Source organism: Phyllopteryx taeniolatus, unplaced genomic scaffold (assembly GCF_024500385.1).
Source record: "Phyllopteryx taeniolatus isolate TA_2022b unplaced genomic scaffold, UOR_Ptae_1.2 contig_152, whole genome shotgun sequence".
NCBI classification, from domain to species: domain Eukaryota; kingdom Metazoa; phylum Chordata; class Actinopteri; order Syngnathiformes; family Syngnathidae; genus Phyllopteryx; species Phyllopteryx taeniolatus.
In genome coordinates this window covers 19,034-35,000 of record NW_026903074.1, presented here as the reverse complement: position 1 = coordinate 35,000, position 15,967 = coordinate 19,034, and the positions used below count along the sequence as shown (strand labels likewise).

At 40.2% G+C, this 15,967-nt stretch overlaps 1 protein-coding gene across 3 annotated transcripts; it reads right to left on the bottom strand.

Annotated features, from left to right (window-relative positions):
• Positions 1 to 4,713: 4,713 nt before the first annotated feature.
• LOC133473172 (nuclear transport factor 2-like) lies at positions 4,714 to 15,967 on the bottom strand. Of its 3 annotated transcripts, XM_061764757.1 has the most exons (6): positions 15,807 to 15,852; positions 13,726 to 13,807; positions 10,847 to 10,956; positions 9,274 to 9,345; positions 6,220 to 6,318; positions 4,714 to 5,996 (listed from the first exon to the last, which is right to left on the bottom strand). In XM_061764757.1, the coding sequence occupies exons 3-6, from the start codon at positions 10,943 to 10,945 to the stop codon at positions 5,883 to 5,885; spliced, it is 384 nt and encodes a 127-aa protein (XP_061620741.1). In that variant the 5' UTR covers positions 10,946 to 10,956; positions 13,726 to 13,807; positions 15,807 to 15,852; the 3' UTR covers positions 4,714 to 5,882. The 3 variants fall into 3 exon arrangements, with proteins under 3 accessions (XP_061620741.1, XP_061620740.1, XP_061620742.1); XM_061764756.1 differs by lacking the exon at positions 13,726 to 13,807 and having other exon boundaries at positions 15,807 to 15,967; XM_061764758.1 differs by lacking the exon at positions 15,807 to 15,852 and having other exon boundaries at positions 13,730 to 13,740.

The following is a 15,967-nucleotide window of genomic DNA, read 5'->3' as shown; positions in this document are numbered from 1 at the left end:
TTAAATTTCATAATTACATCATCAGATTACCCTCCAGTTTGGCTTAAGGACGAGTGCAGCAGCAAACACAAACCTCACTAATATTACATTCACTCTATGGCCAGGTTTATGAAAATCCATTCGACAAAGCATTTAGTCACAAACCAACGTGACTATTTCGACTTGCACATTTCCATGTGAAGCCAATGACGCTAAAATCTGACACGGCTGGCTACGATTACGGATCAGTCAGCAGAGCATTGTCAAGAAAATGTACATATTATTATGAAACTAACGTCTCCACATAACCAAACGAGAGTCGCGAGTAATTTTGTCAATCTGATATGTTAATATTAAATGAATGAAATCGTTATTTTTCGAAGCTAAACAACCATGCCATACTAAGCTAGGCAACAATCCGGTTAACGAGCGTTTCATTAGCTTCTGCGGCCTAGACTAGCGCTTCCACTTTCCATTCACGGTCAAGCTCACCAGTGCTGTGACCAGGACGGTCGAGCTTTAGAATGTCCCGGAGATGCTGTGTGGCACCCTCAACATCAATACTAGCGTTGAAAGCCATGGATGAGGGAATGGGGATATTGTGTATAAGAAGGGGGGAGCAATACTTTCGGTTTGAAGTGACGCTGTCACGATTCACTTAGTTCACCCGGAGCAACCATCTAAACTTCCGGTGTGCCCGATTTACGCTCCGACTGGTACTTGTGCATGCTAATTCGTTCCTACCTGTTCGTACGACTGGGCAGTTATCAAGCAAATGTTATCTCTGTATTCTGACTACATTTTGCACATAGTGATCCTGTTGCAAACGATTGTGTATAAATCAGATGTTGCACAAGTACTCTCACCTTCTTCGTAAGTAGAAATACCTGAGTGTGGTTAAAGAAGTCCTGATTCAACCCCTGTACTTAAAAAAAAAACAAGTAGACTCATAATGTACTTAAGCACAAATTTTTTTTAACTATCAATTATATTCGGTTATATTCAGAAAAAAAGTTTCCCTATTTTATTAACTTAAATAGTGCTCTTACTAAGAAAAAAAATCACATACTATACTTTTAGACTGAGATTTTTTGAATGGCAACAGCTCATTGTTTTTAGGCTCGCACAAAACATCACGCATTCGTCATGAATCATTCTTGTAGCTACCAAAATCAAACAATTCTCCTAAATAAGGCCATGGATAGGGAATATCTTGCTTCGCAAAAAAAAACAAAAAATAGCCATTGTGGTTTACTCTTCCTGTTTCACGTTTCATAATGTCGCTGCTGTAAATTCTTTCCGCAGTTCACTATACCATTTATTTAATCTTTCTTATGTCATTTCATCAATGTTGAAAGTAAGAAGTAGAGAGTTCATACATCTGTTTTCAATTGTAGAGGGTGAAAGTAAAAAGCCATTGGAAAAAATAAATGCTGAAATACAGGGACCATAAAAATTTAATTTAAGTGCAGTCACAAAGTATTTACTTCGTTACTTCCCCCCACAGGTAGGCTATAAATGTACTTGTCTCACAACCTTTACACAGTATACTACTACTTTTTTTAATTTATCCATCCATCCATTTTCTGAGCCGCTTCTCCTCACTAGGGTCGCGGGCATGCTGGAGCCTATCCCAGCTGTCATCGGGCAGGAGGCAGGGTACACCCTGAACTGGTTGCCAGCCAATCGCAGGGCACATAGAAACAAACAACCATTCGCACTCACAGTCATGCCTACGGGCAATTTAGAGTCTCCAATTAATGCATGTTTTTGGGATGTGGGAGGAAACCGGAGTGCCCGGAGAAAACCCACGCAGATACGGGGAGGACATGCAAACTCCACACAGCCGGGGACGGGGATTGAACCCAGCACCTCAGAACTGTGAGGCTGACGCTCTAACCAGTCGTCCACCGTGCTGCCCTTTTTTTTAATTTAGTGTGTTATTATTATTTTACTGTTGCTATTGATTCTCTGGGGCACAGTGCACAAGGCCAGGTGGGCATGATTGCCAGCTGCATTCTTTTTTTCGGGGGGGAGGGTTGTTTGTCAATACACCACAAATTCTGCATAACAATGGCCACAAACCTGCTGCCTGTCAAGTTGAATCACAAATGGCCTCATAATGAATTTGCTGAGAAACAGTTGCAAGAAAAATATATGAAAAACATTTGAAATTACCAGGATTTCTGCATAAATTACTCGTTCTAACAGATTGAGGTCAGGAATCAGATTTTCTTCGTGTGAGCCATTCAGTTGTTGATTTACTTCTGTCCAGTAGGTCGTTGTCGTGTTGCATTACCCATTTTCTGTTGCGCTTCAATTGGCAGAAAGGTGGTCTTAAATTCTCATGTAAAATACCTTGATTAATGTAAAGGTAGCGGTTCAGTTGGTGTGCTTTGCCCTTTTTTCTTCATACATAGCATATGTTCCTTCCAAACAACTCAACTTTGGTTTAATCTGTCCAAAACAGTACAAAGGTTTGCCAGTAGTGCTGTCTAACATCCAGCCTGGATGTTCCAGGCACTCTTTTCCAACTTCAGAAACTGGACAGCAGTGGCATTTTCCTTGCACAAAATAGTGTCCCCCAATGTCAGCCATCCTTGTTTTTTGACATCTCAGATTTCTTTCTAAAAGAAAATCGTCGTTCTTTCCAGGATACCCACAAGTAGGGAAATTAGTGACAGTGCTGAATTTTCTCCATTGATAGACAATGTTTTGACATAAATTTTGAGAGCACAACTGTTTGTGTGGTATTAGGCTGTGATTTAAGAGTGAGATCAAAACACACATTATCAGTGGTGAGCCATCAGGGCCAGCGAGTCTCCTCTGATGGCTGAGCACTGCCAGAAACATGCAGTGATGTACCTTTACAACCTAAATTTGAATATTTATTCCATAAAATTGTAAACTTTTATTCCCAACAGTCTATTCTCTGCATGTCCTAGTGTTTTTTTCTCAGCTGCACTGCTCCCAGTAACTGTATGTGCAGTAAATATTAGATTCTGATTTTATTTTTTTTTAACCTATCAGATTCCAATCTTATCTGCCCAGAGCCTTCAGAATCAGTAGTACTGGCCAATGTAACTTTAACTATTAACAATGGGACTGTTTCTTTAACCACTCACATTTTGAACTCACTAGAGGGCCATCGAGCTGGGCAACAATAACATACATCAGCATTTTTCTACCCTCCTGATTAGTTGGTCAGAGTAAGCCAACATCACACACGGTGTTGATGGTGCACTGCTTCCCCCTCCTGAGACGCCGGATGGTGGACCAGAATTTCCTCGAAGCCGTCCGGATGTCTTTCTCCATGGCCTCACTGAACTCCTCCCACGCCCGAGTTTTTGCTTCAGCGACCACCAAAGTTGCATTCCGTTTAGCCAGCCTGTACCCATCAGCTGCCTCAGGAGTCGACAGGCCAAAAAGGCCCGATAGGACTCCTTCTTCAACTTGACGGCATCCCTCACCGTTGGTGTCCACCAACGGGTTCGGGGATTGCCGCCACGACAGGCACCGACCACCTTACGGCCACAGCTCGGGTCGGGCACCTCAGCAATGGAGGCGCGGAACATGGTCCACTCGGAGTCGATGTCCCCCGCCTCCCCGATGACACGACCACAAAGTCGATCATCGAACTGCGACCTAGGGTGTCCTGGTGCCAAGTGCACGTGTGGACACCCTTATGCTTGAACAAGGTGTTCGTTATGGACAATCCGTGATGAGCACAGAAGTCCAATGACAGAACACCGCTCGGGTTCTGATCGGGGGGGGGGGGGGGGGGGGGGGGCGTTCCTCCCAATCACACCCTTCCAGGTCTCACTGTCATTGCCCACGTGAGCATTGAAGTCCCCCAGCAGAACGATGGAGTCACCAGCGGGAGCCCTCTCCAGCACCCCTCCAAGGACTCCAAAAAGGGTGGGTAATCTGTGCTGCTGTTTGGTGCATAGGTACAAACCACAGTCAGGACCCGTTCCCCCCACCGAAGGCGCAGGGAAGCTACCCTCTCATCCACTGGGGTGAACCCCAACATACAGGCGCCGAGCCCTTCCATGCCAGAGAGGTGATATTGCACGTCCCTTGAGCCAGCTTCTGTAGCCGGGGATCGGATCGCCACGGTCCCTGCCTTCGGCCACCGCCCAGCTCGCAGTGCACCCGAACCCTATGGCCCCTCCCACAGGTGGTGAGCCCATGGGATGATTGTTACATATTGAAAATGAAAAAAGAAATTTCGAAAGTAATTTTTATTGAAGCATGATGATTTTTTTTTTTTAAATAGGCAAATGACATCACAGATGACATGAATATAATTAAAAAGCTTCTTTGAAGTTATTTTTTTCTTCCCCAAAATTTGGTTTTGGAGTTTGGTCATAACTCCAAACCCAGAGTGGGGAACAACAACAAAACAGGAAACTGGATTTTAAATATTTTTTTCTTCTCAGGAAACAAACTGGTTTGATTTAGAAGTGCAGCTACACCTCACAAAACCAAACATTGGCAAAATGTGTCATGAAATGGAATAAAACGATAATCCCCTTCAGTACTGGGAGAGGCAGAGGTGCATATATCCAAGCCAATACAGGGAGAAAATATTGTTTCTAAATGAAAAAGCATTCATAAGCACACAATGTCCCACCGTTTGTAAACACTGCAACAGTACATTTCGTACCATAGCATTAACTACAAAAAAATTCAATTTATCATAAACAGATTACATGAATGAACCCCAGAAAATGTAATTATGGTATTTTAATTTCAGTGATTATTTCCATGTGGACACTGTTGCAGGACTGCAACAAAGCCATCACAGTTCAAATGACAATCAAGGTTTTGGCGAGCAAGGGGGTTTGTGTGCACTTGACGCGTCGAGAAATAATTTTTATTTATTTTGAACCAATTGGATGGAAATCGTGAAATCTTCATAAAATGTCATCGGGTCATTACTAAGTGGTGGTATGAAGAGAAGGCTGAAGTTTGGTAAGTATCCACTAAACGCCCAAGTACCAAATGAATGGCACACTGCATATTATAACCAATTTACAGTATGCAAAAATCCAAGTAGTTCAAAGGGTTCACACAATTGCCATATAAACTGACATTGTCTATGGACACATAATGTCACAGTATATAGCCTACCTTGTTTCCATACAAAAGCAATAATTTCAATGCAAATATTCAACAACTCAGTAATTTCAGGTTTCTGTCCAATTCTCTATAACAAGGTAATTCACACAATTAACATTAGAAAAACAATATGTATTCAAAACTTTGGTTGCATTCAAAAGAAGTGCAGTTTACATTAGTGATGAGCCCACAGCATTATGAAAAACAAAGTCTGGGTTTTATTGTGAGTTGTGGCTTTGTCCATGTAAATTGCCAAACATTTCTGTGGAAGAAAGCAAGACAGTTGGAGGAGGATAATGCAGAACAACAGTAAACTCCAACATTGTCTTAAATGAGTCTTTGGTGACATGGTAATGAAGCATTGAATAAAGGAAGATTAAAAACTTAACCACGCATACTAAAGAAAGCTAGAGTGATTCTAGTGGCATCTACACCTGACATGATGCTGAAGTGAACTGAGCCAAGCTTGATCTAAAACTAGACGGAAGAAGTCAAACAATTGAATAGAATGAACTAGAGGCATGGCACAAAGTGAGTGTCTTGGGTGGTGTTTGAAAGGTTGGCCAATGTCAGCAAAGAAAGACAAGAGTTGCATTTGTACTATCTCAGATCAATTGGGCTTAGTGATTGACAATTATCTTCCGTTGTTCACGTTTGTCAAACAAGGTGAAGCAGACAGCAGGAGGGAAGCATGATCTTTCTCCAATCTCTCCAAGGCCAACTCTTCTCTACCCTCCACCCACTTTGACTGCCCATGCCCACCAGAGTAGAAGAATTGTTTAGGCAAAGTTGTGAATAGCCAGCCTAAACATTTCATTGGTGCACACCCAGGCAGAGTTTATTTCCCTCAGGAGGAAAATTTGATGAAAACCCATGACTTGATCGTTGTCAGCCTGCAAACAAATAGCAGCTGTTGAGACATCCACCAGAACACCAGCTGTACCTGTTACACTGATACATACATTTAGCATGACATTGGTAGATGACAATTACCCTTTCCCCTCATAAATATAGCTACAGTAAATTACAGAAAAATGTCCATCGTCAATTTGTTTTGTGACAAGCTTATTTAAAACACAGGTACAACTATAACTTTGCATTTGTAGCGCCACTTACTTTTAATTGTCCTACAACCATACTCAGGATGCAGCCGTCCGTGGTTGGCTGGTGGTCCTGTGCTGTGATAGTATGCCCAATTTTTTTGATGCCCAGATTCTGTCTCACATACACACACAGGTTAAAACACAATGTAGTTGAGATCAATGTCACCAAGGTAGTCATTCATTTGTATCATGCAGTTTTATAAGATTAAAGGTCCCATATTTTACCAACTTTTCTAGCATTTGGGATGTTATATTGGCTCTATGGTGCCTCAGCAAACATGAAAAAACAATTAAAATCATCCAAGCATTCCTGAGTTCCAGATGTTTTTCTGCCGAGAGGCCTGAAATCAGGTCATTTGAATTTCTCAAGCTTAGCTACATCACTAGTTAAGATCTCTGCCTACCCCTCCGCTGCCAAGCCAACGCTGTCAACAAAACAAACACGTGTGCGCTCTCAAGTAGTGAGGGTTGGGTCTTCTACACAGAGGCAAGCAATCAGAGGAAAGGGGGCGGTCTTAGCCTAATATGGACAAAGCAGACACAAAACTGGGTCAAACTGAAGTAGCTGTCAGAGAGCCCCCTCCTGGACACTCCATCCGGGTCAAACGTGGTTTTTTTTTTTTTTTAAATGAAATTGACAATTTTATATGAAGTCCATGTTAGAGAGTCACTCTATGGAGGTCTAAAGAGCCAAAATATGGGACCTTTAACGCAAGCCATACAGCACAACATGAAATGGGTCATTAGTAATTTAGTTATGTCCACACTGTGCTATAAAACAAATTGTGGTTAGGACAAAATGAATGAATTGGGGCTTTGAACGCAGCATCATTGTGTCACCAGTGTGCATCCAGCTCAGGGTGTTGTCATGACAATGGTGAGCCCAAATACAGCCATTGCTATAGTGTGCTTATGTAAACTCAATAGAAACTAGAGCTGCGCGGAGCTATAATAGGGCCCTCGCACCCTGGCCCCGTTGAGGTATTTGCAGTTTGAGGTCCTGGCAGGTTGGGGTATTCGCACGATGAAGAGGCGCAAATTGCCCCCGTGCGGTAGGTTGGACACCACGCTTTAGGACATATGCAAAGTTATGGCCCATATTGAGTAAATGTGGGCCATACAATAATGGGAGATGGCCCCCAGGCCATAGGTAGGACACCACTGCTGTTGGACAAATGCAAAGCCTTTTCAAATGTTATATTGACTAAATGCAGGAATTAAAAGAAGGTAATTAACTCTTAGGCCTACTACACTACTGTATGTATTGTCAGTAATGATGGTCGGACTTGTAACTACTGTGAATGTTACATTTACAAGGCGGTAGATCATTTTCTGTTGAGTTTAGGACATGGGTTGCAATTACAATTTTGTTCGTGTGGGGGTGCTACACGCGTGTAGGAATTTTTGTAGGCATAGGTGCAACATAGCGCAAATAGGTGTGATGAACTGTCACCATGTTCGGTTTTCTGCAACCTCAGAAAAGCTACGGTTGAAGAGCCGCCACCAGTATATAGTATGTCGGACAAAAATGCTTTTGATAACTTTTAATGTCCCAGGTGTTGGGATGGTACTGAGTACCAAGTTTGAAGTCAATCGGATGAAATCTGTAGGACAAGTTTGCAAAAGTGTGACACCTGTAAATTTTCCATAAGTGTACCTTTATAAAGGTCCTATGTCAGTTTCTGTTGAGTTTAGGATTTAGGTTGTAATTACAATTTTGTAGAACTCTGAGTAATACACGTACCTGCCAAGTTTGGTAGGTGTAGGTGTGACGTACAACAAATAGCTCTTTGATGAACTGCATCAGGAACCTTGTGAAAAAGGGCGAACCATACGATTACGAAGTCACAGGTCACTTCCTGTTGTGTTTAGGGTATGCGTGCCTTAAACGTTTTTGTACGTCTGGGGTCAATACAGGTGTCAGCCAAGTTTGGTAGCTCTAGGTGAAACGTACAACAAATTCGACTGATGAAATTTCGGCATTTTCGGTTTTGTGGCGAAATGTGGAATGAAACGTTTGAAGGCCCGCCCCCGTCATATATGTCGTCGGATTAAAAAGCTTTTGATAACTTTTAATGTCCCATGTCTTGAGATGATACACACCAAGTTTGAAGTGAATCGGATGAAAGCTGTAGGAGTTCGTAAAAGTATAAAGTATAAACCCTGAAAAAATGCAAAAATTTCGCACTTTTTTCCTTTAAAAGGTCATAGGTCACTTCCTGTTGGAGTTACGATATCGGCCGCGCTGACTTTTTTGTGCGTCTGGGTACCCTCTATATGCGTACCAATTTTTCAGAGCCGTAGGTCATACGGATCACCGAGTTCGCCTTTGATGTACTTTCGGCATCATTCTAGGTAGCGCTGTCGAGCCATTTTAAGGAAATCGCGCCCGAAAACGTGAAATTATAAAAATTTTCACCAGGCCCGATGTGTGTGCCAAATTTCGTGAGTTTTCGTGCACATTTGGTGCCTCAAAAATGGCTTTGTTTGTCATGACTAAAATAATAATAATAATAAGACGAATAATTTCTACAAAAACAATAGGGACCTCGCAGGTCTACCTGCTCGGGCCCTAATAATTTCTACAAAAACAATAGGGACCTCGTAGGTCTCCCTGCTCGAGCCCTAATAAAAGGTGAAACAGCAAACTGTGGTCATGTTTGTGGCTTGAGAAAAGGGGCCAAATTAGGATGTTAGTGTTTACAGAACTAGACTTGCAAAAGTGGTATTGAGGACTGAAAGAGAAGACGACTCCGGTAGCCCAGAGTCAACTTTTGAGGATTACCATGAACTGGCTGATTGGGACTCACACAGACTTACAGAGCAAGAGGTGAGTCATGTTATTAAAGTAAGTTTACAAACATTGGTAGCATGAGCTTTGTGCATTTATATTCCAGCCCCATCCAAATTTTCTCCTTTGTATTTGCCGTTAATTATGAGTGATGCTGCAGTGCTATTCACTGTATATTATTGTGTGCTCCTATTGGTTGGTTCGTAGTCAAATCATAACATCAGCAGCCCCGCAAGCAACATCCTCAATGTATACATTTTAAGCAGATAAACTTACAAGGAGTTTCTTGGTAATTGCCTCCTTTCCGCAGATTTTTTCTCCCTCCCAGGTTAGCATCGACTCGGCAATCTGTGTGGTAGACAGGTAATTCAGAAACTCACACTTAAACTCTATACCATACACTTTTCACTGAGTTGACAACCCCTGTAAAATTATTGGTTTGAATATTTTTAGTAAGTAAAAAATTATACTAATTAAAATCACTGTGCAACTTAACAGAATAAACTGAAATCCTTACAAATTTAAATTTTATAAACAGTCTTTGGCTTTCTTTGCACGTCTAAAAATGCTGACGTCAACAAATAAACAAATCAATTTTGTTCTTAAGAATAATTCACCTGCCTGATTTTGAAATGGATGCAGCAATCATCAGCTCAAAAAAAACTTACATTCATTATCAATAGTTACACCATACTTAGTTTATTAAAGCATAAAATCAATTGGCTTGTCTTGGTGATGATGTGAATTTTCACTCACCCAACAGTCAGTCACAAAAGTAGGTTTGATTGATACTTTTGGCAGCCAATGGAGATGCACGTTAACACCGTAATAGTTAAAAAAAATAGTCTTAGTGTTGAGAGTACATGGAGGAAAATACTTTTTTCATACCTTATATACAAAAACTTCATATCGACTATATTACAGCTTTGGACTACGAGCTAAATTTTAGACAATGCGGACTTATACATGAAAAGTTTGTTTGTGTTTGGCACAATTATTTTTATTATTATTATAAAAAAAAAAACTTACATTCATGATCAATAGTTACACCATACTTAAGTTTATTAAAGCATAAAATCAATTGGCTTGTCTTGGTGATGATGTGAATTTTCACTCACCCAACAGTCAGTCACAAAAGTAGGTTTGATTGATACTTTTGGCAGCCAATGGAGATGCACGTTAACAACGTAATAGTTAAAAAAAAATAGTCTTAGTGTTGAGAGTACATGGAGGAAAATACTTTTTTCATACCTTATATACAAAAAACTTCATATCGACTATATTACAGCTTTGGACTACCAGCTAAATTTTAGACAATGCGGACTTGTTTGTGTTTGGCACAATTATTTGTATTATTATTTTTTGATTTTGTACCATGATACACAATTATTTCTTTTCAACTGCAATATTTTTCATCAAATTAATCAATTGGTCATTCATTTTATAACAACAAATGAAAAATAACTAATTATTTGAATGAAGCTCTAAAAAGTGACAATGATACAAATTTTCTTTTGCATACTGTAGCTACTTGTAGCTATCACGCTGACTGCAGATCATTTGTTAAGAAATGCGAGTAAGTAACATGATTTTCTTTTGGGTTTGAGCATTGGTCACTTTTTAATGGGAATTTAATTAATATTAATTTTCATATAGTACCACAACCTTATTTTGATATAGATTAGATCAATTTTATGGTGGAGCCAAATTAGAACAATTTGTAATCAACTATAGTCATCAGCTGATGAACTCACAACTAACAAAAGCTGTGTGCACTCTATGGTACAAGTTGACCCCCCTACCCCTGTCCCTCCTCCAATAGTCTCCATGAAGCCAAAGTCACACTCACATATAGATCAGCGAGTTTTGCTCTATAACTTTGGAATAACTGGTAATAGTGTCGCACGAAGCCAGTGCCTATCTGCTCCCACAAAGGCGAGTCCTGCATCCTGAATAACGCTGCACAGGGCACAAGAGAAGAGAAAACAAAAAGGATCACAAACAGGTCATGTGAAATGGTCAAGGGCCTGTATAATGAGGCGTGTTCAGCCACAATAAAATTTCACGTGACCCCCGTCATTCAGCGATCCAACGAACACGAGTCAAATAATTTCCTGGCCTGTATCACATTCACAATGACTTGAATCCATGGCCATTAATTGAATGGATCAGTACATTTCTACTTATAAGTGTCCATTTCACAACTATTTCAGACTGACACTGTATTAAATAATGCCTAATATTGGCTATTCCGTTTTAATTTATAAGCATGACACCAGTCCTTATAGGTTGATCAATGGTATGGTATCGTAATCATACATTTATTTATAGTTAGAGGAGTAGAATAGATATACATGCTGATGCATTTGCAGGATACCTTGACAAGACTGGTGCAATGAAATTAACTTAATGTACATGTATACAAGCACCCTCTTTCAGTCATTAATTTGGTTCAAAGCCAGTTGGAAAAAAATATATATATTTGGAAAAAGACAACATTACACATACTCTAGGTCAGTGATTTCCAACCTTTATGGAGCCAAGGCACATATTTTACAATTGAAAAATCTCTCGGCACACCAACAAAGAAAAATGTCACAAAAGGTGGATACATTAATTACTGTATGTACTTCCTAACATCTCACAGAAGATCGTTTGTTCTGTCTGTCACTATGCCTCACTGGCATAAATAGATGAACAAAGATACATTATTTATTGTAAATAATTTTTTGAGCAATTAAGCAAAATTTTATAATTTCCCACGGCACACCTGAAAAGCGCTCACAGCACACCGGTTGGGAATCACTGCTCTAGGGATTTCATCTTTAGCTTGGAAAAGATAAGGACTACAGACCTAAAGGATTGCGCTACATCTGAACACTCTGGCCTTCTCTCTTTGAAATAGTCATATACTCTGACTGGCCACAATATAGAAATTGCAAAATCCAATAAGCTTATAATAAAAGAACTGTAACAGACATGCAAACACCAAAGGCATGAAAAAGGTGACAAAAAAAAAAAAACATTCCAGGGGGGATCTTGGGGGATCCTCCGGGCCCCCATAGAGAATTCTTTGGATTTTAACATAAATGAAGCAATCTGGAAGACTCTGAAAAGTACAAATCAGGCAAAATCAACAAATTTCTTTGACGCAGAAAAACATTTATTTACACCGCTCAAGTACATGTTGATGTATAAATTTAAGATTAAAATTAAATGTGCCTAATTTCTTTGCTTTTTTGTTTTGCCCTCCCACTTGAGCCAGGCCCATCACCACCTGCACCTGATGCCTGCTTCAAGCTGTGCCACATGTATAGCATCCTCCTCTTTAAGCACTCTCATTCTGGAAAAGAATTGACTAAAATCATTGTCTGTTTCACTTCATTTTTCACTATTACCAACTTCAAAAGCTAATCCCAAATGCATCCTCCAGGAAAATATTAAGTATAATATTTTTCTGCTTTTATTGGCCATTTCTGAATTTAAAGTTACCGTAATTTATCGTGTATAATACGCACCCCCAAAGTTGACCTCAAAATTCTGGAAAACCATTATGTATACCACCACTATGTATAATGCATTTTTACAATGCATGATTTTGCTTCTACCCATATGATTAAAACGAAGTATTATCTGTATTTTGTTAGTTTTTTTTAAAATAATTATTCTGTAGTTAAGCACTTTATTTGAACACGTAATCCTTTTGTTTATTTTAATTGTTCTTATTTTGAAATTCACAGCCCTACTTTCATCCATCCATCCATTTTCTGAGCCACTTTTCCTCACAAGGGTCGCGGGAGTGCTGGAGCCTATCTCAGCAATCATTGGGCAGGAGGCGGGGTGCACCCTGAACTGGTTGTCAGCCAATCACAGGGCACACATAAACAAACAACCATTCGCACTCACATTCACACCTCCAGGCAATTTAGAGACTTCAATTAACCTACCATGAATGTTTTTGGGATGTGGGAGGAAACCGGAGTGCCCGGAGAAAACCCACGCAGGCACCGGGAGAACAAGTAAACTCCACACAGGCGAGGCCGGGGATTGAACCCCGGTCCTCAAAACTGTGAGGCAGACGCTCTAACCAGTCGGTGACCGTGCCACCAGCCCTACTTTTAGTTAGTAAATTTAAAAACACACAGTTGTGCTCATATGTTTGATTACCCCAGCAGAATTTGTAAGCTGGGTACAATTCTTGAAAGAAAACATGAAGGACCAGGCGAAACATTTAATTTTATTTTAATGCGATTCAAATTAAATGGTCAAGCATTTCAGAAAAGCATTATCATTCAACAAAACATAACCATAAAGAAATTATTGATGGTTGTTGTTCAGTCATCAGTCATATGTAAAAATAAAAAATTCACAAATTCTGCCAGGGTATGTAAATTTATGAGCACAACTGTACATTTATGCAGTCATATGTACCCCTGTCATATTGGAATGAAAGTGTACAACTTTTTCATAACCACTAGATGTCGGCATATATTTATAAAATGGGAATGTTTTTTCCATTTGCCCCTATACCCATGTATAATGCACACTATTGACTTTGACAATTTTGGGGGAGAAGAAAATGCGCATTATACACAAGAAATTACGGTAGTTCATTCTGTGTTGTGACATAATCCCCAACATCGCTCCGTTGCTTAATACATTTAACATTAACAACAGTAAACTAATTAGATCATTGTAGGCGCGTTTCCTAATTAATACAAGATGTACTTGCGGATCAGCTCTTGTCGGCGATGTTACGTGTGTTTCGAGGTTCAGCTGGGACCACAATCAGGGCCACGACCCGCAGCACCTCAACGCGAAAATACAAAAGACCAGTGTAACAAATTACCACACTGGATGATAAGATGAGCAAAAATATTGCTTAAACATATGAGTAGCAATATAGGATGTCCGCTCCAGAGGTGGGTAGAGTAGCCAAATATTGTACTCAAGTAAGAGTACTTTTACTTGACAATAATGTGACTCAAGTAAAAGTAAAAACTAGTCCTCCAAAAAAAAATACTTAAGAGTAAAAAGTACACAGTGAAAAAATAACTCAAGTACTGAGTAAATAGCACAAACAATAAAAATAAAATAAATAAAAAACATTTGCCATTTACTGCACAGTGTTTTCTCAAGTTATAAGAGAGCTGAAATACCCACGTTTGCCACACAAATACTACATGAAAGCTGTTCTTTTTGTTCGTCTAAATGCAAACAAGAGCACCGCGCCATTGCCTTCATGGTAACAACGACCTTTCCAAAATGGTGGCCATTTAGGCACGACAATCAGCCGGGTTGGCTTATCTCGTGTTAATACCTATGCTCGGGAAGCCCAATAGAAGACATTGTGTGAGGTCATGTGACTTTCTTTTGTCGTTTGATTGGTGAACTAGACTTAAACATCACTAGCGCTTAAATTAGATTGGCGCAAACAGCGCCCAATGCGAAAGTCGAAGTCGTAGTCTCGCGCACGAAACAGTTAATAAATAAGCAATAATTGATCAATTAACGTGCAGAGCGACATTTAGATCATTGTAACTGAGTAAAGGTACCGTTACCTCCAGCTGCCAGTGTTCAGGGAGTATGAAACAGCCTGTGATGACAGCGACGGCGAACCCTCCTCCCCAGGAAAAACTAATCAGTTCTATACAATTCGCGTAAATGGCCTATTTTGAGTTCAAAACAACGAACTTTGCCGAAAGGAGACTGATTCGCATGTATGCTGTAAAAACCAGACCATACCAAATAATGCAGTTTTGTTTGACACTCTCTGAGTAGTTATTATGCAATGTGTTCTATATGAATTAATGTATGTATGTATGTATGTATGTAAGTAGATAAATTAAGATTTGTTTAATATTGTTAACTACACACAAAACAATATACCACCACTGACCGTACCAATCAACATACCAATCAACACTTAAGCAGTTACAGTCCAGTGTTGCTAGTACATTTATTGATCTAGCTATTGTATTACAGCTCATTTGATTGTGCAAGCGGTCATAATGGTATGACCTGGCCTATATAATAGCCTGTATATTGAAATGAACAGAGTGACTGTGGTAGTCATTGAACAACATTTCAGCTATGATGATAAACATTCTGTAATGGGTTTTTCAAGCTATGAACGATGAAGATGCCAAACTACCTATAATCTTGGTAAACGAACATGAGTGACACAGCAGGGCGTTTCGTCACGCACGCGGGACATCCAGCCGTCCACTTGTATAATACTTCCACGCACGGCATATTTTGCTGGAATACGCTGGTGGACACGATAGTTGAACATAATGCTGAATAAAACGCATCTTAACGAGGACTTCTCCTGTCACGTACATGTCAGTAAGGAAAAAGGATGAGCAGGTTATTTTTAACGGTCATGGCACATGCCAGCATACGGGCAGTTAGCTATAACTGCATATATAACCCATTTAGCTGGTGAGCCTCCTAGCCAACGGTGTAACACGCTATTTTGGCATGAACACATTATAGCGCGTTCGATCCCTTCCAACCCCTCTACACGCTAGGTAACACGGTTTACCCGTGCGGTATCTTAACTGTGGTTTACTAACCCATGTGCCGGTTGCTATTAATACGCTGTCCTAAAGTGTTCATGTATTCACTGGGCTGGAGCACACAGCAACACGGCACTGGCTAGCTAACCGACATTCATGGGGGTGCCCAACTCGACCAGTAATTTATCACAAATTCGATTCACTGAAGGCTTAACAATTGCTTTATTTTTACATATTTAGTTTCAATATTTCCATAAGGGTTCAATTTAAATAAAGATCAATCCTTACCTCCTATACTCGGGCCGGGTCAGACGACACAGTGCGACTTTTACGCACAAGGAACTACGTACTGAAAGGGTTCCGTCACTTGGCCCGGTGTATTGTGGGGATTGTATTATTTCAAATGAACAACGACAACACTATGTAAGGCTAACTGTCAAGGGGGAAAC